Source organism: Solanum stenotomum, chromosome 11, assembly GCF_019186545.1.
Source record: "Solanum stenotomum isolate F172 chromosome 11, ASM1918654v1, whole genome shotgun sequence".
NCBI lineage: Eukaryota > Viridiplantae > Streptophyta > Magnoliopsida > Solanales > Solanaceae > Solanum > Solanum stenotomum.
Window position 1 is genome coordinate 1294362 of NC_064292.1, and position 23798 is coordinate 1318159.

A 23798-nucleotide genomic window follows, 5' to 3' on the forward strand; every position below is an offset into this window, starting at 1 on the left:
TTTGTGGAGGGTATGTAAACAAATCTATTTTTTTATAGAAATCATGCAATGCATGTTATTTTTAATACACCAATCATATATTGCATAAGAAATAATCTCAACATAACTAATATTATAGCATTACTAATTCAAACATTTAGAGGTGTCAAATGGACATGTTGAGCTAAATTTATGTGGATCAAAATGGGTTGAATTAGTAAATGGACAAGTTAGTAACCCGCCCAATTCTCAAAAGTTACTTGAGCTGAAATGAATTGGGATGAAAATAAGCTAAATTGTGTGTTATAACTCACCTGTCCAATTTAATTGCTTTATTTATTCTTTTATAAAATTTTAGTACCTAGTAAAATTATTATTATATAGCATATCGAATCAAAAATATATATTTTAAAAAATATTTTGATAAGATTTGGCGTGAGTCAATTTGAGCAATAAATTAACCCAATTTTAATGAGTTGAAATGAGTTGGACTGAAATAAACTTGAGCTAATAAATGGATAGGCAGATTCATAACCCGCCCAAACATGAATGGATTAGACGGATTGAGTTAATTATAAACAAGAAAAATTATCTAAATACATGACTTATTTTACCATATTCTCTAAAAATTCCCACCATTTAAAAAAAAAATTCGCTCCTATTTTCTAATACATCACTTTACGTGATGTATCTGGACGTACCCGATGTATCGGAACGTTGTGTGATGTATTCAAAATCGAGACACGATGTATTAGGATGTTGAGCGATGTATTCGAAATCGAGACGCGATGTATCGGGACATTTTAGAATGTATACGGATTCCATCAAATTTAAGGAATTTTTGTAATCTGGAAAAAAGTATGAATAAAATGTAGTTAACTCTAACACTAAAATTCTCTTATAAATATGTCAAATCAAACATGAACGAGTAAAAATGAACGTATACTGGTGGAGGCACCATAGTACTTATTAGCAGCCTGTCTCCTGCTAACACTCTGTGTTCCTTCGTGTCTCAACTGTAAGCTATTTTTCTTCTTATTATTATTATTTTATATATATACACTATCCAAACAGTACTCACTTATCATATAAACACTTTCATTTCCTATTTCATTATTTTCAAGAATGGACATTCTTGGTAACTTCTATATTGATCCACTTTCTCTAGTTATACCAACTACTACCTCATCAAACTACGTTTGTTAATAATAGTAATGAAGAAGTCATGTAGTTACTAGCTTCGAAAATCCCAAAAAAACGTGGAGGTAGGAAGAAGTTTCGCGAAACTAGACACCCGGTTTATAGGGGAGTGAGGTGGAAGAATTTCAAAAAGTGGGTTAGTGAAGTGAGAGTACCTGGTAAAAAGTCAAGAATATGGCTTGGCACGTTTCCCAATGCAGAAATGGCAGCTAGAGCTCATGACGTGGCAGTCATGGCTCTTAAAGGCCGGTCAGCTTGTTTGAATTTTGCTGACTCGGCTTGGAGGTTGCCTGTCCCTGCTTCAACAACCGCCAAGGATATTCAAAAGGCGGCTGCTGAAGCAGCTGAGGCATTTCGTGCGTCAGAATCCTTGGAGAGAGAAAACTCTGAGGAAGTTGTTGTTAATAATGATGATCATTATGTTGTTGACTCAGGTTGGAGGTTGGCCATCCCTGCTTTAGCAGCTGCCAGGGATATTCAGAAGGCAACTGCTGAAGTAACTGAGGCATTTCGTCTGTCAGAATCCTCAAAGGGAGAATACTTTCAGGAAGTTGACTCGACTTGGAGGTTATACATCCCTGCTTCAGCGGCCACCAAGCATATTCAAAAGGCGGCCGCTGAAGCATTTTGCCATTCAGAATCCTCAGAGGGAGAAAATTACTCTGAGGAAGTTATCATTAATGATGACCAAATGATCACACAATATCTCATTGACTCAACTTGGAGGTTATCTATTCCTGCTTCAGTGGCCGCCAAGGCAGCCACTGAAGCATTTTGCCCTTCAAAATCCTCGGAGGGCGAAAACTCCGAGGAAGTTACCATTGATGAACAAGTCATACCAGACATCGTCGTTCCAAAGTTTACGGAATATAATGAGTTGTTCATGGATGAAGAGGCCATTTTCTACATGCCGGAATTACTTGTGAATATGGCCGAAGGGCTAATGCTACCTCCTCCTCAATGTATATATGGCATGGAACCTCATGATATTGACATGTCTTTGTGGAGTTACTAAATTTTAACCAAATGTGTTAAAAATTGTTTTTCTACGAAAAATAAGTTTGTTCTTAAACTTGATTTTTTGTGTTTTTTAAGCAGAAATAATATTTAAAAGTGTTTGTGGATAATTCAAGCATATGCTATTAGTGATGAGGATGGAGGGTAAGGGCGTGGAGAAGACAATCAATGTGGAATATAATGAACTTGTTTTCCTTACTTTCCATGGAGAAATCGAACACGAGTTGTTTTCCCTCTCTTTTCCACTCAAACACGAGCTGTTACCACAAAATTTGCTAGTATTACAAGATCAAAATATGGTGTCATATGTCTATTTCATTCTAGCTAGTGAAGTATTCAAACACATTTTCTATCTTAATTATTATCAACCATTTATCAAAGTATATTTGCCTTATTACTCTGATGATGTGTAATGTATACTCTCTTTTTTAATTTAAAAATGGCACTAAATGGGAGTCCATGTAAATAATTAAAAGATTATGGTGAAAAATATATTAGAAGTATCAATTTTTTGTAAATTTTCTACCTAAACTATCTGGTATTTGCGTTTTTTAATTTGAATTATCAATAATTATTAATCATAACACATCTTGAAATTAATGAATCAGTCGTTATATGGACGAAATTTTATGAATAAATTAAGTTGCCATGCACTTTTTGACGATTCTAATCAAATACATGGTCCAATCAACTTCAAGAAGTGTTTTGATATATAGCTTATGATAGAAAACAAGAAAATTATAAGCTAGCCATTACAAAAGTATGCAAGTTGACATCAACACAACATAGACAATTAAAAAGCTTAAAAGAAACAGAAGCAGTTCACATTCCATCTAATATATATGCCTTTCCACTCCCCTCTTCCAAGGATAACAAAATTGGAAGTAAGAAGGAAAGACTGATTTTAACAACAATAAGAGAATATCAGCTCTTTACACTTTTTACTCGTAACCGAGAAATTCCCGAGGGCCAGTGTGATGCAAGGTTTAGAACTCGGTGAATAACGGGTACACAACTTTACCATTCTCCACTTAAATACTAAGCTTTTGTCTATTGAAGCACTTGAACTTTGAGACGTGTGCTTAAACCACATATCACGCGACTTTTATCCCTTAAATCGGATACTTCGACTAATACCAACATTAATTCCTGTAGTTTCTCCACCATAAGGACCACTTGGTTTCTTAATTTTCTGAACTTGTCCTTCCCTACGTTTCTGAGCCTTTTCATGTTTCCCCTGAGAGAGAGAAGTAGACACAGTTTGTCAACATTGTTTATATAAGGGAACTGGTTCTTTCAAGCACAAGTAATTCTGCTTTAGCCACTTACCCTGTATTTCTTCCTTGGATTTTTATCTTGCTTCTTACGATTACGAGTAAGGCCTCTGTTCTTCTCCATCTAGAAAATAAGGAAACGCCAAGCTTAGTGAAAGAAAAAGGAATGTCATGATTGCAATTGACAGCAAGGCTAATATGTCATACCTGGTAATTTATCTGGCGCTTCCCATCCACAACAGTTTCTGGCATTGACAGCATAGCTGGGGTTCTACAGTGGCGAATTGTGGTGAATTAAATGACAATTGCAGGACTTAAAAGGATATACATAATAATCCATATTGGCGAGGCATCCTCAAAATCTTTCACATGAAAGTAGTTTAGCATGCTTGCTTTAACAATCTTAAAACAATATTGAGTCTAACCTTGAATACATCTTTTCTTTAGCAGCAAGCTTAGCTGAATGTTGCTTTTCGACTTCTCTGTAGAATTCCATATCTGAGTCCATTTCACTGTCGTCAGAAGTAGCAACATCGTCACTTGCATGGTCACCAGGCTCATCATTGACATCATCAGTAGGTTCAACTCCAGCTCCGGCTAGAACTCTCAGTTCATGCTTTCTTCTCCTTTCTCCAATGTCATCTCGTTTAGGTAAATCATCATCACCAGAAATTATCTTCCAAAAGGAACAAAACTTATTATAATACATCTAATTAGGTTAAATTACAGGAGACATACTAGGCGAATTTTGAAAGCAGGAAAAGGATTCCATGCAACGAAAATGACTGTAACAGAAATCCACTTTAACATGAGCAAAATAGACACACATGTAGTCGTCAAGTTCGAGCCCTAGGAATGGAGAAATTCCTAGTAAGGAGTACTTCCCCCTATAATGGCCCCTACGCGATTACCGATTGGTTTCAAATACTAGACAATATCTATTTCTTTTATAAAACAAAAAAGTGAATATATGTACACACACACACACACACACATATATGAATATAATACCCGAGGAAACAGGAAAGGAGAAGAAGTGTCAAAGCAAATTTTGCAGTACCTTAATATTGTCAGCACTAAGTGCTTGCACAATTATTTAACCACACTGCATTTATTTGATCTTGTAATACAGATATTTGTGAGGGGTGATTTTGACAGCACAGAAACTTAGAAAGCGAAAGGTTGTCTACATGAGCTGGTGTTTCTTGTGTAAGGATGCTGGTGAGGACGTGGATCGTATTTTGTTACATTGCAAATTAGCTACGAGGTTATGGGAGGATATGTTTACATGGTTTGGCGTCACTTAGGTAATGCCAAGATCTGTGAAGGAGTTGATGTCAGCCGGAAGAGAGGAGCTAGGAGAAAGAAGGCACAAGGCGTGGAATGTTACTCCACTAGCTCTAAGCATTTGCAAAGAGTGAAATGGGAGAGCTTTTGAAGGGGTGCAGAAGAGCTTTGCTCAATTGAGTAGTAGTCTCCGATCCCTTATTCTCTTTTGGTGCACCCATGTAGTTCTTATTTGTATAGAGGATTGGGTGTCTTTTGGAGAGAACCATATTTTGTAGGTTTCTACTTTTTTGGTATATCTCGTGTATACAGCCAAGTTGGCCTTGTTATTATCAGTGATAACTTACTTGATCAAAAGAAAAAAAAAATTTGGAACTCGAAAATGAAGAGCAGCTAAACACAACATGTGCCAACATGAAGGCTTCAAAATAATCCAAATTGCCACAAATAAGAAAACTGTGACATCAAACAGTAGAAACTAGAAACACAGTTGTAGTCACTCTGATAAGCACACTGGAGAACTAAAAACTTAACAATAGCATCCAGTCAAAATGTTACTGAATACGACTCAAATAACCTAAATTATGACCTCATTCAATTGCAACATCTAAATATGTAACTTCTTGAAAATATGTGCAAAGATATACTGCTCCGTCACAAATCAATTGGCCATTTATAAATATCAAGGTCAAAGAAGGTTTCCTTTTTTTTTTCTTTCACATACTTGGCAATTGCTATAAGGGAAGCAAGAAGGAATAAGGGAAAAATATTAGAGTGACCACCAAAAAAGGAAAAGGGGGCAACTCTATAGCGAAAGAGAGCCATCCACAGAGACAGAAGTTGAAATGACTGTCAAATTCCACAAGTTCAGAGAACCATATCTCAATGCAGTTGCATACACTCACATAAAAGACATAGGATATTTATTTACAAGAAAATCAACAAAATGAAGACAGAATTAAAGCAGTTGTGATCCACACCTTGGGTCTTGCTACTTGAGGAGTTAAAAGCCTAGACAACTTGTTTAAACTTCGTGTCTCACGATCATCTTCAGCACCCATGGCATCATCATCAAAATCATCAGGAGTTGCCAACAGCCTGCATATAATTCATTAGACTTCCCATTAGTGACATGTTTGCATTAATTTATGTTGACTAACAGAAAAGGTAGATGGAGAAATAAATTGCGAAGCAAATTGATACCCATTCAGAAGTCGTGAGCGCTTGTTTTGTTTTTCATTTTTCCATGCAATGGAACTTAAAACACCTGTCTGCTTCAATTTTTCCTCAAGAGAAGCTCTCACTTTTAACATTTCCATGCTTTGGATACCAACTTGATCATCCTGCCACAATTCTTTAATGTTAGTTAATTTGATCTACATCTTACTGGTAAAAAAAAAAGAGATCTGGTGATCTTACAACAGATAGGAACATGGGTAAAAGAGTTGCTAGAAATAAAAATGACAATGACACTGGCACAAGTCTGGTGACACTTGTTTCGTATTGTAACAGTGACAGTGGACACACCTGCTGATGGTTGATAAGCAAAACAGAGGTGTGCTTAGATACATACACCATTTACCTGGCGTTTGCGTTTTGATTCTTTTTTCCGTTGACTGTTTAAACCATTTAACTCCGCCAACTCAGCTTCATGAGGCTAAAACAATGGAAAAATTAGACTAAATCTTACAGAGCTGCTCAGTAAAAACAACAAAAGGTTTTAATTCAAAATCAGCCCATAAAAGGAAAAAAATTATGCTTTGAGCAACAAAATAAGATGAATCAAACTGAAATTACCTCTGCTTCTTGAATATCAGTCGACACCACAGAAGGCTTGTCACTAATGGGGAGAGATTCAGAATCCAAGTTCCTTCCCGCCAACTTTACACCAGTTACATTATCAACATTCTTGTGTAACAAGTCTTCTAGTTTAGAAGGAAGATATCCATCAAGTTCTTTCATCTGCAAAAATTAATTTGTTAACACCTATAAAGATAGGAAGAGAGGAGCAGGGTATACGCAATGAAGATAGCCAAGAATCAAATAAAGCAGAAGAACAAGGAGAGGACTTAGCAACTATTTGGCAACATCATTTAGCATCTAAACAAGCTAAAAATGTTTAATCAGTACATGATTAACAAATTTGATACGTTAGGTTATGATCAGTTAGTATACTATTCCCACTTCAAATTCTCTAAGACTCGAGAAAACTTGATTAAAAAATTACAGAATCCTTCCACGGAAATCCACATATTTAACTTATTTGACAAATGAGTTTAGCTAGCTATGCTAGACAGATATATTTATCAAACAAATTAAGAAGAAGGCTGGAGAATATTTTTATGGGGTATTCACTTAGAATAAATATGCAAGAGGCACCCAAGGGTTTGGCCTAGTGGTTAATGAAGTGGACAAGGTGTGCAGGTATCTGTGGAGTTAGTCGAGATATGCACAAGCTGACCCGAATGTCATGGTTACAAGATAAGAGAAAAAAGGCAAGAGTAGGATTCTAAGGGTTTTAACTGTTTTGCAAAACAACATGTAAGATAAAGGAAGGATACTTGGGTACGGAAATGACAATTCAGTAAAGGGTGGTAGAAATAAGTGACCTTCATGTCCATTTACAGAGAACTGAAGAAGAGGGAAAAAGGGTTGTCCTTTACATTTTCTGTGGAACAGTAGAACAACCAAAGAAATTTAATCCATCTGTTAGAACTGAATATTTGTGACAGCAGTATGGAATTTAATGCTAAATGTTTTTTTGGTAGAAAGGATAATAGAGGGGCAGGAAAGGAAGCATAGGAAGTTATCCAGATGCAGTCATGGGGGACACAAGGTGAGAAAGACATCATAGAGCTTCTAATGTAGTGGAAAAGAGTTGTTTGAACTGCAGATCGAGGTTCTATTTTTTGTATGTTTGGGAATGAAGGGGACCCAATAGAGCAGAATCAGTACAGAGAATTCATAACTAGACCTTAAGCCCTCGACTAGATTAGAATTGAGGTGTTGTTGATTGATGATCGATAGATATTTGGTACATACATAAAATCCAGGATGAATAGATGATTGAGCAATTACTGTATAGAAGGCTTGATGTATAGTCCTTGTAGGTATTTCCCAAACACCATCAAAAAAGTTGTTCGCTTATTAACACATAAACATATATTGAATTTAAAACCATATCATGAAAAAACAAAATAAACCTTATCTGGGTGATGCAATTTACACCTAAAGATTTCACACTGCTAAATACAGTAATGAAAAAGCACTTTGATGTTGGAGTCGATTTCATCAAGCTTCATATAGAAAAGGGCAAGGGAGGAAGAAGCTGCCGATGGATGAATAAACAAGTTCAGATTAGCACTAAGATACTTTTTACACTAAACTAAAGAAGAAACCGCCCAGATGCAGACAGAATAACATAGACTTTTACAAGGAGGGTGAGTTAAAGAATTGAAACCTTTGTCAAACATATAGATATATTTCATAAGTATCAACTAGATAATAAAGTGTCCTCTAGCTTTGTCCATGAGCAAAATAACTACACTATGTGTTAACCTTTTCCATTTTTAACAGCTAATGGTAGTACCTTTATATTGAAAGTCTGCTGATTACCATATGAGGTGGTCGGCAAATAAATGTTTTCAACATGTGTATGTGAACACAATTCGCTTGGTATATATCTCAAAGATTAGATAAAGCAGTCTTATCTCATCAATTATGCATATACCACATAAACAAGTGACTGATTTTCCAGCAAACAATGTCATCATTAACAGAATTAACAAAAACTGGCAAGCAGTAATTTGGCCATGTTTCGTTGTTTGAATCCTATGATATGAGTTGTAACCTTATTCAACAGATTCTTGACCTCCACAAGGCGTGAAATGACTGGATGATCACGCACTGGCTGCCCCTCAGTTTTGAGAAGTAGGTAGAAAGATATAGCTTGGCAATATGACAGCAGAAGCAGCTTCTCCACCTCAATGTAGTGCATCCCGCCTTTTATCATAATCTTTCCATTAATCTTAATAGAGAAAAACAGAAGTTAAATGCTGACAGGTGCAATATTACCAAAAACTGCATTCAGTTTCTAACTAGAAGAACGACTAATTCCATTGTTGTATGAGTCAACTCTCACTGTTTTAACTAAAATTGTCAGTTACACTACCCCAACCAATCATTTCTAAACCTTCATTATTTCATCCTTTCAGCGGAGCATCTTTATAACAGTAACAGATCCCAAGTAACTAACTACAAAAACTGTCACCGAAGAACCCAAAAACTGTTTAAAGGGAACCACAGCCAAGCAGGTCTAAAATGTATGTGTGGATTTCACAATGTAAATAGAATTATTTTTTTTGATAACCGAGAAATCCGTATGTGACCCGCCCTTTGGACCAATCACAGCCTTCTAAACTCGATGGATAATGGGCCCGCCCCTCTACCCTTTTCCACTTAAATACCGGTTTTCGCTTTGCATGGTGTGGGGCTTGAACCTGCGACCTAAGCCACAAATCCTCCACCTTTTGCCACTTGAGCTAGGCCTTGGGGGCGTAAATAGAATTTGGCATTTGGCGAGAACGCCAATACGCAGTTAGACTAGTATCTTCCACAGAAGACTCAGGTTTGAATAGCATAATAGCGACCGACCTGTAGTTAGTGGAATTTCTAATGCACATACCTTGTTGAATAGGGGATTAACTTTGTTATCGAGCTGCTCAAGCGCTTCACCAAGCTCAGACAGCAAACCAACCAATTCAGGTGCAGAACTGTAATCACAAGAAGATCATAGATCAGAAGCACAACTTTTCTAATTTATTGAGAAACAAGTCAGAAGCATCATATAACCTGCAAAAGTAAATGTTAGCAACCTCCCAGACAATATCTAGCCAACGACATTAGAAGCAGACAACACACATCGAAGATTCTTATATTTGACTCGAAAATCACAAGCATGCAATGTAGAATTCCATAAAAGAAGGCCATTGTGCCGTGACGGACAGACATTTCAACTGAACACTTCTGATCCTGTACAATAAATTTGGACAGGGGGCCAACTACATATTTAGTGATCTCGTCCAGGGGATAACTAGATATTTGGTAATCTCATCTATATATCATGGACTGAACTCCATAGTGAATCCTCAGATCTTGTGAAAGCTCCATTTCATTCTTCCTTGTTGAAATGAACACATCGACACCTCTGAAGTAGCTCCCTGACTCCCATGCCTCCGTATAGCTAGCTACGTTTGACTACTCCTTTTAATAAGCATGGCGTCTGGGAAATTTCATGGGGTACATGCTACCTCCCGCCAACAGAGGTACTGGTTAACCCTGTCCACCAAGACAGATGGGAAGAAATCAAACTACCTTGTGTTTTTGCCTTTGTTGGGGTTTAAACCTGAGACAACTACCCTTGAATACTCAACATCTTGATCTTGTGACTCAATTGCGACCCACAAGCCTACTTTTCTCCCTGTTCTACATGATCTTAATACAAATAAAAGCTTATGAGGCACATTTAAGAAAATAGATGCAGTGGTTACTAACATCCAGTGGCCCCACTTCTCAAGATCTTCTGGCATTGCACTCTTGACCTACCACTTTGCCTCGATAATAAATTGTACTTCCTAGACATAGAATCAACTTCCTCATAAAAAAATGTGAAGCCATTGATAACAATGTGACACAAGGCATGCTCCGTCTGGCTTTCTTCTATTGCACGATTATGAGTTGCATTATCAAAAAAGTGTCATTGAGATCCAATTTCCTTATTTCATCAGTAAGCTTCTCTGCTTAGCATGGTATTCAATATCCTGAAGTCCGCCATCTCCGTGCAGAACAGATATGTAACAGGGACAGCTGCTAACTATCGGAAGTTCCTACTAAAACCTCTGACACTAACATATCATGATCCATTTTTAAATGGTCAAATTGAGGATATTGCAGAAATGGGTCCTCAAATATCATTGTCATATTGGAGTCTGAACTGAGCAACACATAAGAGTTTTTGTTCTTTTGTCAACTTCCACAACAAAGGTAGGGGTAAGGTTTGTGTACATCCTACCCTTCCCAGACCCCACTTACGGGACTACAGTAGGTATGTTGTTATTGTTGTTGTTGTCAACTTCCACAGCCTTTAGCTGTAAAATTAAATATAAACTATTCTGTAGGAAAACTTAGTTCATCACCTGCCATTTTCTCTTCTATTTTGCTTTCCCGATTATTGAGAATGTACTGATATCTATTTATGTGCCTCCCTTTTCCTATACTGATATTATCATGATACATTACATAACATTATCGACAATGACAGGCAATAGAACTTAAAAGAAGCAACATTTTGCCCTGAAATTAGCATATGCTGGACAGAGAAGCTCACCTATAGACAACATCCATTTGCTCTTCTTTTGTCAAAGCATTCAAATCCTTCTGCACTTCCTCATAAGCAGTGCCAGTTTCATTTTTGGCTTCTCCATCTGCAGAAACTGCTGATCCAGGTTTTCCTTGGACCAAAATTTCCTGCAATGTTACTCATAAGATTCCACTTCCAACCTCAAAATATAAGAAAGAATCATCAAATGAACATTGATATAAATTGAATTTCTCACCTCAAATGTGAGTTCATCATCTTCAATCCCAAAATCCGCTGCAGATAGGGATTTAGCTTTTTTCTGCTGCATTCTCAATATCTCTGCCTCCTCCTCGGCAATAAGGTCCTCATCACTTGACTCTTCAACATACTAACAAACAAAAATGTTCAAGTGACTTCAAGTGTTGCATGCAAATGACAACATGATCAAAGAACTATGTTACAGCCTACAGGTACTATTGAAACAGTAAGGAGAGGATAATCCTCTGACATCATATTGTTGTCTCTAAAGCCAGTAAAGTATTGGTTTCTCCAAGCGTGCCTTATATAATTATGTCATAAAAGAATAAAAGTTAAGCAAATAATTAGGTGAAATGCTACCTCTTTATTTTGATAATAAATGTTCTTTCCTCTTCCCCACATTTCTTCTTTCTCCTGTTCAGCCTCATCATGCATTTCATCCTCGACCCCACCCATAGTAGCTTGTAAGTATTTCTGTGTCCTTGCAACTAAGGCAAAAATAGGTACTCAAAAGATTTATATATTAAAAGACAGAAGATCCAAGGAAATATGGCAAAAAAGAGGCATATATTAACAGATCAAGAACCAAAAGAAATGTAAAAGCTAGAATCCGAAGGAAACAAATTTGCTTATTAATTCAACAAATAAGTATGGAAGGAGTCTTCCTCCTGTCATCTATGTGTAGAAGCTCAGTTCAGAGAAACTTAAGAACTAGGAGCCACAGTAGAAATAGTAACTAAGTGGTTAGACCTACTGAGCTTCGTGCAATATTACACAGTTCGAACACACCATTAATATTTAGTCTCCAGCCTAATTAGCCTCAATTCAATAATCAAACACTAGGAATTCCTCTCACCACCACCCCACATGCATTTTCAAAATCTTAATGAGAGTAAAAGGCTGCTATATTTCTATTCTGCTTTTTTTTTCTTTTTCTTTTCCATTTTTTGGGAGAGGAAACTCCTTAAATAAATCTAAACTGATCTTATGCTCTATGTTGCCTTCAGAAGCACTAAAAGGGAATATCAGAGAAGAATTTCATAACAAACAAACAGGATAGGCAATTCAGTAAGTATTTCATTTCAATAACAAAAGGCAGTCACAAGTTCGAATTTAATTGCATACTTTTAGCACCAAGGCCAGTAAGTGCATCATCAAAGTCGTCATCTTCATCCTCCTCATCTTCATCCTCCTATACAAAGGAAACAGTTCCCCAACCTTGAGTAATTAGTTGACTTGCTTTACATCAAATTAGTACTCTAATTTCTTAATACAGTTTATAGGCCTTCAGTATGAAGATAAAAGTTGCAAAAGAAAACTCATTATCACCTTAAGATCATACACGGGATGCTCATTATCCTCATCCGACTCTGCCGAATCTTCATTAACATTCAGTGGAATGATATCTCTCTTTTCATGAACTACAAATTAACCAAAAAGATTAGTAACAGATAAATTCTTTAACATGTAAAAACATTTTTTTATAACACACTCCCTCGCCCCTCGCCCCTCGCCCCTCGCCCCTCGCCCCTCGCCCAGCTATAGCTTCGCCTACAGGTTCAGCAGAATCCAATAAGTTTGGCTCAAACCTTATAAAGCTGCATTTTTTTAAGATTCAGAATCCATAACCTCAAAACACTAGCTCAATCTTTGCTCTAATGCTCTCTCTCCATCCATGGACTCAAAAAAGTAAATTTCTCTCTAAAAAAACAATTTTTTGCATATATATTCTTGTATCTAATGCTACAACAACAAAATAATAAGTATAATCCCACAAATGGGGTATGGGGGTTTTTGTATCTTATGCTAACTTTGATAAAAAGATAAGTAGATAGAGTTTATAAAAGGGAAAAACTTACAGGCATCAATAGCATCATTCATCATATCATCATCTTCATTGTAAAAATCAATTTTTGATTTCTTTGGAGGGTTGTTTTCCTTCTTCTTGAACTTTCCTGATTTCTTTCCCATCCTGTAATTTGGAGGAACTGAAGCAAAGGGTTTAACCTAAATCTCAAAAAGGTTAAACCTTTATTAAGAGAAACTGTTTTCTTGAACAAATACAGAAGAGTTTCAAAGGCCTTAAGGAACTAAACCTTTATAAGATTATAGTTATTTTTTTTGTTTTTGGTTTTCTCCCTTTTTATTTTCATTTTTTTTCTCATCAAAGTTTTTCAATGCTTTGTGTTTATGACAAATAATACTAATTTTTTATGATTATGTATAATTTAATTATATAAAATATATATTAAATAATCATTCGTGAAAAATATTATGACTATACATGTCATATATTTAAGGGATTTTTGACCCGATCCAAATAAGAAAAAAATTAAGGAAAAAGAACACTTGTAGCAAAAAAGAAAAATTATTTAGAAGCACTACCTCTTACTTTCATACCTCCCTTTTTAACTACTAATGCACCTTTAATGGCTGATACTATTAGAGTATATATATATATATAGTCATGGTATATATTAATATTCCGATTTTCTAGTTTCATACCTAAACTATAAGGTGTGTCAGTTTCCTATCATCGATAATTTATCAAAACACACTTCTAACTATTTCGAGTTTCATACCTAAACTATAGGTATGCATGAGTTTCATACCTGACCTATAAGGTGTGTTAGTTTCCTATTGAAACTATCATCGATAATTTATCAACACACTTTTAATTATTTCGAGTTTCATACCTGAACTATAGCTAATGAACCTTTAATGCTTGATAGCATCAAAGTTTATATATATATATATAGTCATGGTATAAATTAATATTCTGATTTTCTAGTTTCATACATGAACTATAAGGAGTGTCAATTTCCTATAGAAACTATCATGTATAATTAAAACACACTTCTAACTATTTCAAGTTTCATACCTGAACTATAGGTATGCCTGAGTTTCCTACTTGAACTATCATGAACTATTTATCAAAACATACCGCAACTATAAGTTGGTGCTATTTCTAGGTAGGAAATTCGCACACCTATTCATTTAGGTATGAACTCTAAAAAACTAAGTACTTATGTTTTTAACCCTTCCCTCTATTTGAAAAATAGACAAAAAGCACTAATGGGCTGAACATACAATTTCAGTGATGTTTACCTTAGTGAGTGCAACGAAGAAGACGAATGAGCAGTGTCAGGCGAGGCGGAAACCTGCAGCAGCAGTGACGTGGCGGCTCTGAGCAGCAGCGGTAGCAGCCGGCGATTAAGATTTGTCGACTTATTGGGTATTTGCAATTTGGAACCCTACAACTTGTTTGAATGTTTGTAATTTTAGTTTTTATACCTAATTTAAAATTAATATAACTTTTGATATCTTTATGAAAAAAAGAAAAAAAAATCTTTCAACCAAAATTCAAAAATGAAAATAAGAAGTATTGAAAACACTTCTAAATTTGACATAAATTATTAGTTTCATCTCCGAATGATAGTCTTAAAACCATTCATTACTTGATTAACTGAACTTAGATACACATACAATCTTTCAACGTGAATGAAATACATTCCTAATTCTTGTCAAGTTTAGGGTGTTTTCAACACTTTTTTGATATTTTAATAAGAGTCATACGCTTCTACAAGAGTTTGAGACAACTTGTTATGTCATGTGGCAGATCATTGATATATCTAAATTTAGTTAGTCAAGTAGAGGGGTGTTTTTAAGGTTGTCAATAGTTCAGGACAAAACTAATAATTTATGTCAAATTTTGGGGTGTGCTCAATACTTCTCTCGAAAATCTACAATATATCGAGCTTCTTTTTTATGTCTAATTTTTTCGAATCTACAAAATAATTTAAAGTCGAACATCCAAATATTAATAGATTGAACAAAATAATTTAAAAAAAAAATCAAATCACAAATATTTTCATAAATGTTTCAACATCTACATGTGATTTCTCCTAATCTCATTTCTCTTTTGTTTTTATGCAGATAATATTTTCATGTTGATTTGTTTCTTGATCCATACATTTATTCCATAAATCAAATCCCTCAAAATCGTATTCGATTTACTATGAAGGATTTGGTACCTTCACAGCTTCACTTTGTGCATAGATCAGCTGACATGCCAATGGAGAGTTGCTCTATTACTGTCTTTGCTTAATAATTGCACATGTATCCATCACGTAAATTATAGATGAAAATTTTCAAATGAGCAAAAATGTGTCATAGGTTTGAATTTTATTCCTTCTAAGTCAAGTATTACGAAGCGCTCTAATACAATATACTCCCAATGAAGGAGAAGTAGGCAACTCTATAAAATTATCATCAGTATGGGTCAAGAAAATGGGGATAACTTCTATCTTGAAAGTTATGTGGCGTATTTATAAGAATTTTTTTTTAATTCTTTTTCAATTTTGGAGTTCTCCAAATACCTACCCCTATATAATCAACTTTCTAAAAACACTTTATCAAGTTATTTTTCTAAGCGTTATAGTACGACACATAGAAAATTACTATTTGAGAAAAGTAACGATATGATGGATTTACAGAAAATAGCGAAGTACATGAATTCTCTATCTCTTTTCTTTTCTCAGAGAGAGGGGAGCAAACTCTCGACCTTACATATACACACTATTACTATAACTTAAACATAACATACTATGTCCATTTGGCCTCCACAATAACTTGAACTTTTTTGTGTGTTACTTATTAGTAGAGCTTGTTTATAGTATCTCTACTTTTTTTTATCATGTATAAGTTCGGGATGCCAAACTCAACCCTCATAAATGATCAAATTTTTTTTTTTTTTAAATAAAATAAAAAATCTCTAAATCAAATATATTGCATTTTGTAAGTACAATTTCTCCGTTCAAATTTATGTTAAAATAGAAAAATTACATCCAATACGGATTCAAAGACTCCTTATATGTGAATTTCAAAACATTTTCTTGGAGTATGAACTTTTAGAAGTTAAATTTCACCATATTGTACTTTTACGGGAAAAAAATACTGAAACTAATAAAATACTAGATAATTCCATATTGTTTATTTTCACCTTTCGATGGAGTTCGAAGTAAACAGAAAAAGATAAAGAAGTAGGTCTTCACACTCTTTTAAGTTGAGGGTATTCTTATCCAAATATTTCTTAAAATTAATTTTGAGATTATAACTTGATTTCAAATAACAAGCCAATAGTGAATTCACTAGGGGAAAATCCTAACCTTTAGCAACTCTTCTAAAGCACTTATTTGGGCCAAAATTTTAGTTTTAAGCATAAATATTGTTGGGCTACATACAACTAGGACTCTTGGTCTTTTCTTGTGGGTCTATTGGACTCTTTATTTTGGGGTCATTGGCACAAATGCTCTTAAAATTGTAGTCTTTAGTTTTTACCTTTGAGAGCTTTAAGCAACAAAAAAAATGCTCAAGTTTATTGGCACAAGGTACATGTTATGCCCCATACATAAATGTAGTGTGCTCAAGTTATGTCTGAATTGCAAAAGTAATTAAGCCCAAATTATGTCAGGAGAATAAGTGCAACGATACAAGTTATGTCTAAGGCATAAACTGAGTGGCATAAATTACACCACATGACATAAATTCATTGACTAAAATTACGCCTCAAGACAAAAGCATGTTAAGGTAGTGAAAATTAAAAAGAAAAAAAAAGATCTTTTAACTTTTTTAGTCAGCCATTAAATTTATATTTATTGTTGCTAGTATAGAATTCGTTATAACAAATGTATAGCCAATTTCTACATGATTAAAATTGATAAAAAGACAAAAATAAATATTTATCAGATTTGTTGAATTAGTGTTTAGTATTAAAAATACCAAAAAGAATCCAAAACATAATCCCCTTAACCCCTTTCACCCTCTACAACAACACACAACAAATTTATCATACTCGTATTTTTTATATTAAGCGATCGTAATATTTTATTACGTTTTATTATTGTTACACTAGGATAAAAGATTCCACAATTCACATGAGCTTCCGTTTCATTGTGTCAAACTATTTTAAAAATAGCTCCGAATATAGATAAGGTTAAATTTGTAAGATATCACTGACAAAAAAATTTGATAGAAAGCAACATTTTTGTATTATTTCTTGTCCAATAAACAATCGACGACAAACATATACATGAAGAGACTCGAGTCATTTTCATGCACTTAATTTGATATAACAATTAATAATAAAACAAAATTGAAATAAAAGGTTGACACCACAAACTACAATTTAGTTGCTTTCATGAAAAAATATTTAAAGTTCATAAGAAAATTAATACTATAGAATTAATATTTTATTTTTTAAAAAAACATTATATAAAAACGTGTCAAGTCCCAATTCTAGCCAAGACAAATTAAGCGATATTGCCATATAGGAGTTAGTGTTCTTGTTTTAATTATTATTACAAACAATTTTGTCCTTTTCCTTAATTATATATGAATAATTTCATTTCATTATCAAAATAAAATGTTGGAAGAAAAGACAAATTAAGAAAAATGTAAGAAGATAATTATAAAGATTATCCACGTCATGTGTGATAACTAAAACCACTACTTTAATAAAGTAATTAGGAACTTTGTCCCAAAATGGTCAAAAGTATATGTATAATTTTTTAATATATATTTATATACATAATATAATTTTTATTCATAAATATTTTTCGCTATTTTATTGAGAATATTTTTTTCTATCATGTATTTTTTTAGTGAGCTGATTTAGCAAAAAATTAGTGGAAAAATCATATTCTATAACACAAAATTTTAACTGATTCGCGATGGAAAAAAATATTTGTTTCTAGTAATTAACGATTTGTTTTTTAAGTCGAAGTCTATCGAAAATAATCTCTCTATTTTTCAAAGATAAAAATAAAATCTATGTTTGTCTTACTTTCCTCAAATTTCACTTATAAAACTGCATTTGAACATATTATTATTATTATTGTTGTACAATCATCACAGAATTATTGTCTTTGTTTGGTTTCATATCTGATTATTTTTACTAGTATAAATAATAATTCATAACTCAACAAAAATAATACTACAAGACAGAATTCAGAATTTTAAAAAAAGAAAAAAATTGTTTCAACAACTGGTCGTTCTTTTTCGTCATGTAAGTCTATATTTGCTTATGAATATTCAAAAAAATTGTAGTTAACGGACAGTTTACTATTTAATTATTCATGTATTATGATAAATTAATATTTTTACTTCTATCATCGTTTAGATATGGGACAAAAAAAATTATTTTCAAAATTTGAATTCTCTTAAATTTATCGTCCGATTAAATATGAGACTCAATTAATTTTATTTTTAGGATTCAAATTTAAAATGTTTATAGTTAATTAAACGCACAATAGTGGCATTTGGCACAAATAGCATGCAATACAAACAAAGGGGGATTTGTCGTTTTTATATCTATCAAATGGCTATAAAGGTTCATCTACGTCTAGGCCCTATTATTTTCATGTTCTTCGTCGAAAAATTATGTTTTATATGGTTTGATTTCATTGTTGACAAACAAAATAAAGGATATTTTACATTGTCGGGCTATATTTATTTGTTTTAGTAGACAACTTTCATTTTTTTTCAAGATTGTAATCCCCTCTTTTTATTGAGAATTACTTGTAAATACCTTTTAAATGATTTTATAACATAAAATTCCTTTATATTATTAGTAAACACTAATTAATTAATGTTCATTATCTATGCTCTATTAATTAAAAAATAAAAATTGCAACAGGTGTTAATCATGAGGTAATTAGAGTTACATGGGGACAAACATACTCTCCATAATATTTTTGTATTTATTGTTGCTGGGGCAAGAATTAATATATAGTTTTGATATAGTTTTTGAACTTTTGATAACCTAAATTAGTAAAAATAAATAAATAGTAATTGACCTAACACATAAAACTCAAAATAAATTTATTGTCAAATATAATTGTGTTGACTTTTTTTTCTTTTTTCATGATGTCGATTCTCATTTTGAGGCCTAGATTAATACAAATTTGCTTCACATATCATTAATTAAAACAAAAAAATGGATCCCTACCATTATTTTTAAAAATATTTTATGTGTTCGTAAAATTTTAAGAAGTTTATATACTGGTGGACATTTTATATACTGGTGGATTTCAGATCTTATTAAATTATTTTACTTTCTCACTCAATGTCAGAAACTACTTAAAACTTTTAATTAATATAAATGTGTAATATTAAATATAATAAAAGGAAAAAGGTTCCCTATCAAGATAGGGAAGGAAGGAGTCTTGCTCCATACCAAGACAAGGAGCAAGACAATGCCCTAAGGGTCGTTTGGTTTGAAAATGAGTTATGATGGGATAAGTTATGTTGGGATAAGTTATGTTGGGATTAGTTATGATGGGATAAGTTGTGTTGGGATTATTTTTTATTGAGTGTTTGGTCTGTTGTATTCAAAATAATAAATTTTAAGAATAATTTATTTGTTTACAAAAATGCCCTTCATTAATGTAAAAAGTAATATAACAAAAGGGTTGAAAGAGACATTTTTGTCATTTACCTATTTTATCCCGGGATTACTATACCACCCAAAGAGAGGGATAACTTATCTCGGTACTAATTATTAATCCCGGGATAAGTTATCCCGAACTTGCCAACCAAACAACAAAATAAGCGGTACTATAATTTAATCCCGGAACTATTTGGTATTATCCCTCACACCAAACGACCCCTAAGTGTTCTTTTGGCATTTTTCATGAAGTCACAAAATTCCAAATTTGCAGATGTAAAATAATTCCTAATTATAAATAAATGAAATAAAATGAAATAAAATAAAATAAAACCAGACATATCATACACTTGCACAAAAATCCACATTTTAAAATATTGAAAGAATTGTCAATTTCTTGTACCACTCTACTACTAATGGATTCTTCCTCATAGAGAGTACTATTTCTATTTTCTACTACTATGTATTATTTCCTAAATGATTCATTCCTCCTTGGATCTATTTGACACTTATACAACAAAAATAACATAGACTTAATATATAATCTATTTCTTAAATTTGGCAGCATATTTCTTTAAGACATTTGAATGAATAAGTCTTATTTTAATTGAATATCTCAACTCTTAATAAAGTATTATTTCAATTAGACATGACCGATTCAGATTTTCTAAAAAAAAATTGCATGTGTTCTCGTTCATCTCTTAATTGATTAACTATCAAATAGATGAATGAAAGCAAGTGCAATTTTTTTCCTTCAAAATTTGAATAAAAAATATCTAAATAAATTACTTTATTAAGAGTTGTTGTGTTCAATTGAAACAAGTTTTCCTCCGTTTCATGTTAATCTAGAAAATATGTTTAAAAATATGAAGTTTATGTTCCTGATAAATTTGAACCATGTCTGAAGATATGTAAAACTAATCATAGTCTTTATTCTTTATTCATTCATAGTCAAATAAATTACAAAATTGATCATTCATACAACTACTACCTCCTCCCNCCCCCCCCCCCCCCCCCTCTCCCTCCATAATGTTCCATTTCTATGTCCTCATCAAAACATGTACAACAAGGTTACATAGATGTTTATTGAGGAGATAGTTAAGGATGTGTTTTTTTAAGCCAATTTGAGAAAGTTTGTAGAGTGTTCATATCAGCTCTATATTGCTTTTGTGTAAATTCTAATAAGGTTGGCCATGTGAAATCTGGATAAATTCTTGGATTGTTGGAATCCACCAATTCAATTGGTGGGGTCACCACCTTATCTTTCTTGGGACAAAGAAAGAAAGTAAGTGATTTTCTAGGTACTTTGTTGTTTACCAGCGCTCTATGTAAGCAACTTTTATATCTTCCATTTGATAGTGCCTGCAAATAATTAGGAAAAATCCAATTAGTATATGAGTATATATGTATGAACATTTGGACTAAAATTCAACTAGCTAGGGGTGCATGTATCACTACTAGAAATTCATGAATTTTCGATTGATGTTCTTGTTAGAATGTCATTAATAATTTGGGATTTTCAGTGAAAATTATATTCATCGAGATCAATTTCTGACGAGCTTATTGATATCGTCGGAATAAGTTCCATGGGAAATATGTGTATTCAACTAGGTGCATGACAAGAGTAACTAAAGTCATCATGTTATTGAAAGTGTTGTGCATCATCACTACTAAAAAAATGTGAATTTTTGATAAATTTCTATCAGAAATTGGCTTGTCAAAAATATTTTAGACAAACTTTTATTGAAAAACCTCATATTAATGAGAGGGGAATAAAATTTCACTTTTTTTGTAATGCATCTCATTATCTGAAAACTAGAGAATATATTTTTAGATATGATGACCACATACTTTAATTTGGTATCATTATACGTACGAGCAATAATCAAGACTTCTAATTTCAATATTAGTACGTGAAGGGGCATGTTGAAAATTTGTTACCATGAATGTGTCGCCTATGTTAACAACAAAAGCATTGAAATTTGGAGTGATGGAGTGCCACTCATTGTCCACAAAAACTTGAAGCCCACCAACACTATCTTGATGGAGAATAGTTAATGATGTGGGATCACAATGAGGCCCTGTCCCTAAAGTGAGTTCTGGTTTTTGACATGTTGGATAGTAATTTAGTCTCATTATGGACTCATTTTCTTGAAAGAATTCTTTGAAGTGGTTCTTGCTCACACCAAGGCTCAATCCCAAAAGTTCCATGATCCCTAGAGAAAGGGTGCTCATGGCATTGCTATATTCTTGATAAATCTTTCTATAAAACAAAACAAAAAGTTCAATTAATATAATTGGTGAGAGGGGAAAAATTTTCATTTTATTTGATGATTTTAACTTGACACGAAATTTAAGAAAGAACGATGATATTTTTGGCATATACTGCTAAAATTATTTTTGGAATTTGATGTTTTAGACATGATATTTTCATGACTATAAAAGTAAATCATTAAGGGGAATGATTATTGCTCGTATAGATTCTTGACACATACCAAAGAACAATAGATTCTTGACACGTACCAAAGAACGATAGATTCTTGACACATACCAAAGTGCCCTTAAATTATTTTAAATATAACATGACATTTCTATGACAATAAAAATATGTCAAAGGATATATGAAGTTAAAGTTTAGAGTTTTCAAATATAAAAAGTTTGTCGATACTTTTGAAATAGTCTAAAAAATAAAAAGTATTACTAAAACATAATTTTGCATTAACTCTTACCCAATATGACTAAGTTTTTCACCCAATGTCCTTTGAAAATATTGTTCAACTATGTGTGATGAGCCCTCCTCATCAGAGTACTGAAAAGAGAGTGTTTCTTTCCAAGGCAACTTAGATGAAAACCTTCCAATAAAGCTACTAGCATAACCACAATGTTCACCAACCCTCCTTTGTGCTTTTTGCTTCTCACAAAGTGGCAATTCAAAGAACTTGTCTATGTAAACATGGGCTTTTTTTATGAGATTTGTGTCAACTCCATGATTAGTTACTAAGAAAAAACCATGTTTTGTACATGCTTCATTAACAAGTCTAGTTGCTTTCTTGATTTCAATAGGGTCATTTGAAAGTACCCCACTTAAGTCTATAAGTGGGACTTGTAGTTCTCTAGTAACACTAGCACAATTTGGCTTCTCATGGTCTGGCCATATGAATTGGCTTGGTATGTTTGACTCATTTTTCATCAAAGATGCATCAAAACACAATGACTGATTTGTTTTGATGATATCATATTCTTGATCTTCTTTGGATGTCATGTTGTTATTTCTTGTGATCATACAATCAATTGCCATTATGTTGCATGTAACTTATAAAATTTTCTTGATCTTTGATAGTAGTGAGGGAAAAAAAAAGATGTAGAAAATAATAGTAGTAGTAAGAGATAAGGGAATGATAAGTTAAACAAAATTTGGAATCTTATATAGGCCTTTTTCATGGTGTCATTAGCACAAAAAATAAAATAATAATTCCAAAAATTGACTACTTTGCTTAGAAGGGCTTACAAATTTTTAAAATTACATTTTGGTCCATAACTTATTTTGTCTTTTGTACATGTTTGATAGGAAAGTGATTCCCAATAGTGTTCTTTGTCGTTTCTTTTGATGGGACTCTACATCTTATAGGGTATGCTTATACATGTACTCTCTTCGTTGCGGATTCAGAATTTAAACATTGTGTGTTACAATTTAAAATTCTAGCATAATAATAACAATATATTTAATATAATTCTATAATGGAGTCTGGAAAGGTAAGATGTATAAATACCTTATCTTTATAAGGTAAAACGTTATTTTCAATAAAATCTCAATTCAAAAATAAAATTTTGATATAACTTATATAATTTAATGGTATGAATTCTATTACATCATCCATCCGATTTTATGTACTATAAATCTCTCCACCTGAATTATCATCATTTATATATTAAAATATATCTCAACCATTCTCTTTTCTAATTGAATGATATCAGATAG

General features: G+C 33.0%; 2 protein-coding genes and 1 pseudogene across 2 annotated transcripts; 1 reads left to right on the top strand and 2 right to left on the bottom strand.

The window, feature by feature from the left end:
• The first annotated feature begins 1104 nt into the window (after window positions 1–1104).
• On the top strand, window positions 1105–2194 carry LOC125845164 (dehydration-responsive element-binding protein 1A-like; annotated as a pseudogene).
• Window positions 2195–2878: 684 nt separating this feature from the next.
• On the bottom strand, window positions 2879–14638 carry LOC125845157 (uncharacterized). Its single transcript, XM_049524595.1, has 17 exons — window positions 14482–14638; window positions 13233–13380; window positions 12703–12794; window positions 12499–12565; window positions 11734–11861; window positions 11372–11503; window positions 11143–11282; window positions 9442–9529; window positions 8608–8784; window positions 6555–6719; window positions 6340–6414; window positions 5961–6100; window positions 5738–5855; window positions 3896–4146; window positions 3678–3741; window positions 3526–3594; window positions 2879–3433 (listed from the first exon to the last, which is right to left on the bottom strand). The coding sequence occupies exons 2-17, from the start codon at window positions 13342–13344 to the stop codon at window positions 3302–3304; spliced, it is 1950 nt and encodes a 649-aa protein (XP_049380552.1). The 5' UTR covers window positions 13345–13380; window positions 14482–14638; the 3' UTR covers window positions 2879–3301.
• Window positions 14639–20723: 6085 nt separating this feature from the next.
• Window positions 20724–23196, bottom strand: LOC125845159 (gibberellin 20 oxidase 1-like). The gene is made up of 3 exons (XM_049524598.1): window positions 22549–23196; window positions 21761–22082; window positions 20724–21181 (listed from the first exon to the last, which is right to left on the bottom strand). Exons 1-3 carry the CDS (start codon window positions 23115–23117, stop codon window positions 20918–20920), a joined length of 1155 nt encoding a protein of 384 aa, XP_049380555.1. The 5' UTR covers window positions 23118–23196; the 3' UTR covers window positions 20724–20917.
• Between the last annotated feature and the right edge of the window lie 602 nt (window positions 23197–23798).

What these genes read in the sequence shown, in the direction of transcription:
- LOC125845159 (XM_049524598.1), bottom strand. Translation starts at nt 23,117, where the DNA reads ATGGCAATTGATTGTATGATCACAAGAAATAACAACATGACATCCAAA. An exon ending in GAAAAACTTAGTCATATTGG is followed by an intron (nt 22,083 to 22,548) that starts GTAAGAGTTAAT and finishes TTTGTTTTATAG; the next exon opens with AAAGATTTATCAAGAATATA. An exon ending in ACATAGGCGACACATTCATG is followed by an intron (nt 21,182 to 21,760) that starts GTAACAAATTTT and finishes AATTATTTGCAG; the next exon opens with GCACTATCAAATGGAAGATA.
- LOC125845157 (XM_049524595.1), bottom strand. Translation starts at nt 13,344, where the DNA reads ATGGGAAAGAAATCAGGAAAGTTCAAGAAGAAGGAAAACAACCCTCCA. An exon ending in CGCTCACGACTTCTGAATGG is followed by an intron (nt 5,856 to 5,960) that starts GTATCAATTTGC and finishes AATTATATGCAG; the next exon opens with GCTGTTGGCAACTCCTGATG. An exon ending in ATCCAAGGAAGAAATACAGG is followed by an intron (nt 3,434 to 3,525) that starts GTAAGTGGCTAA and finishes TCTCTCTCTCAG; the next exon opens with GGGAAACATGAAAAGGCTCA.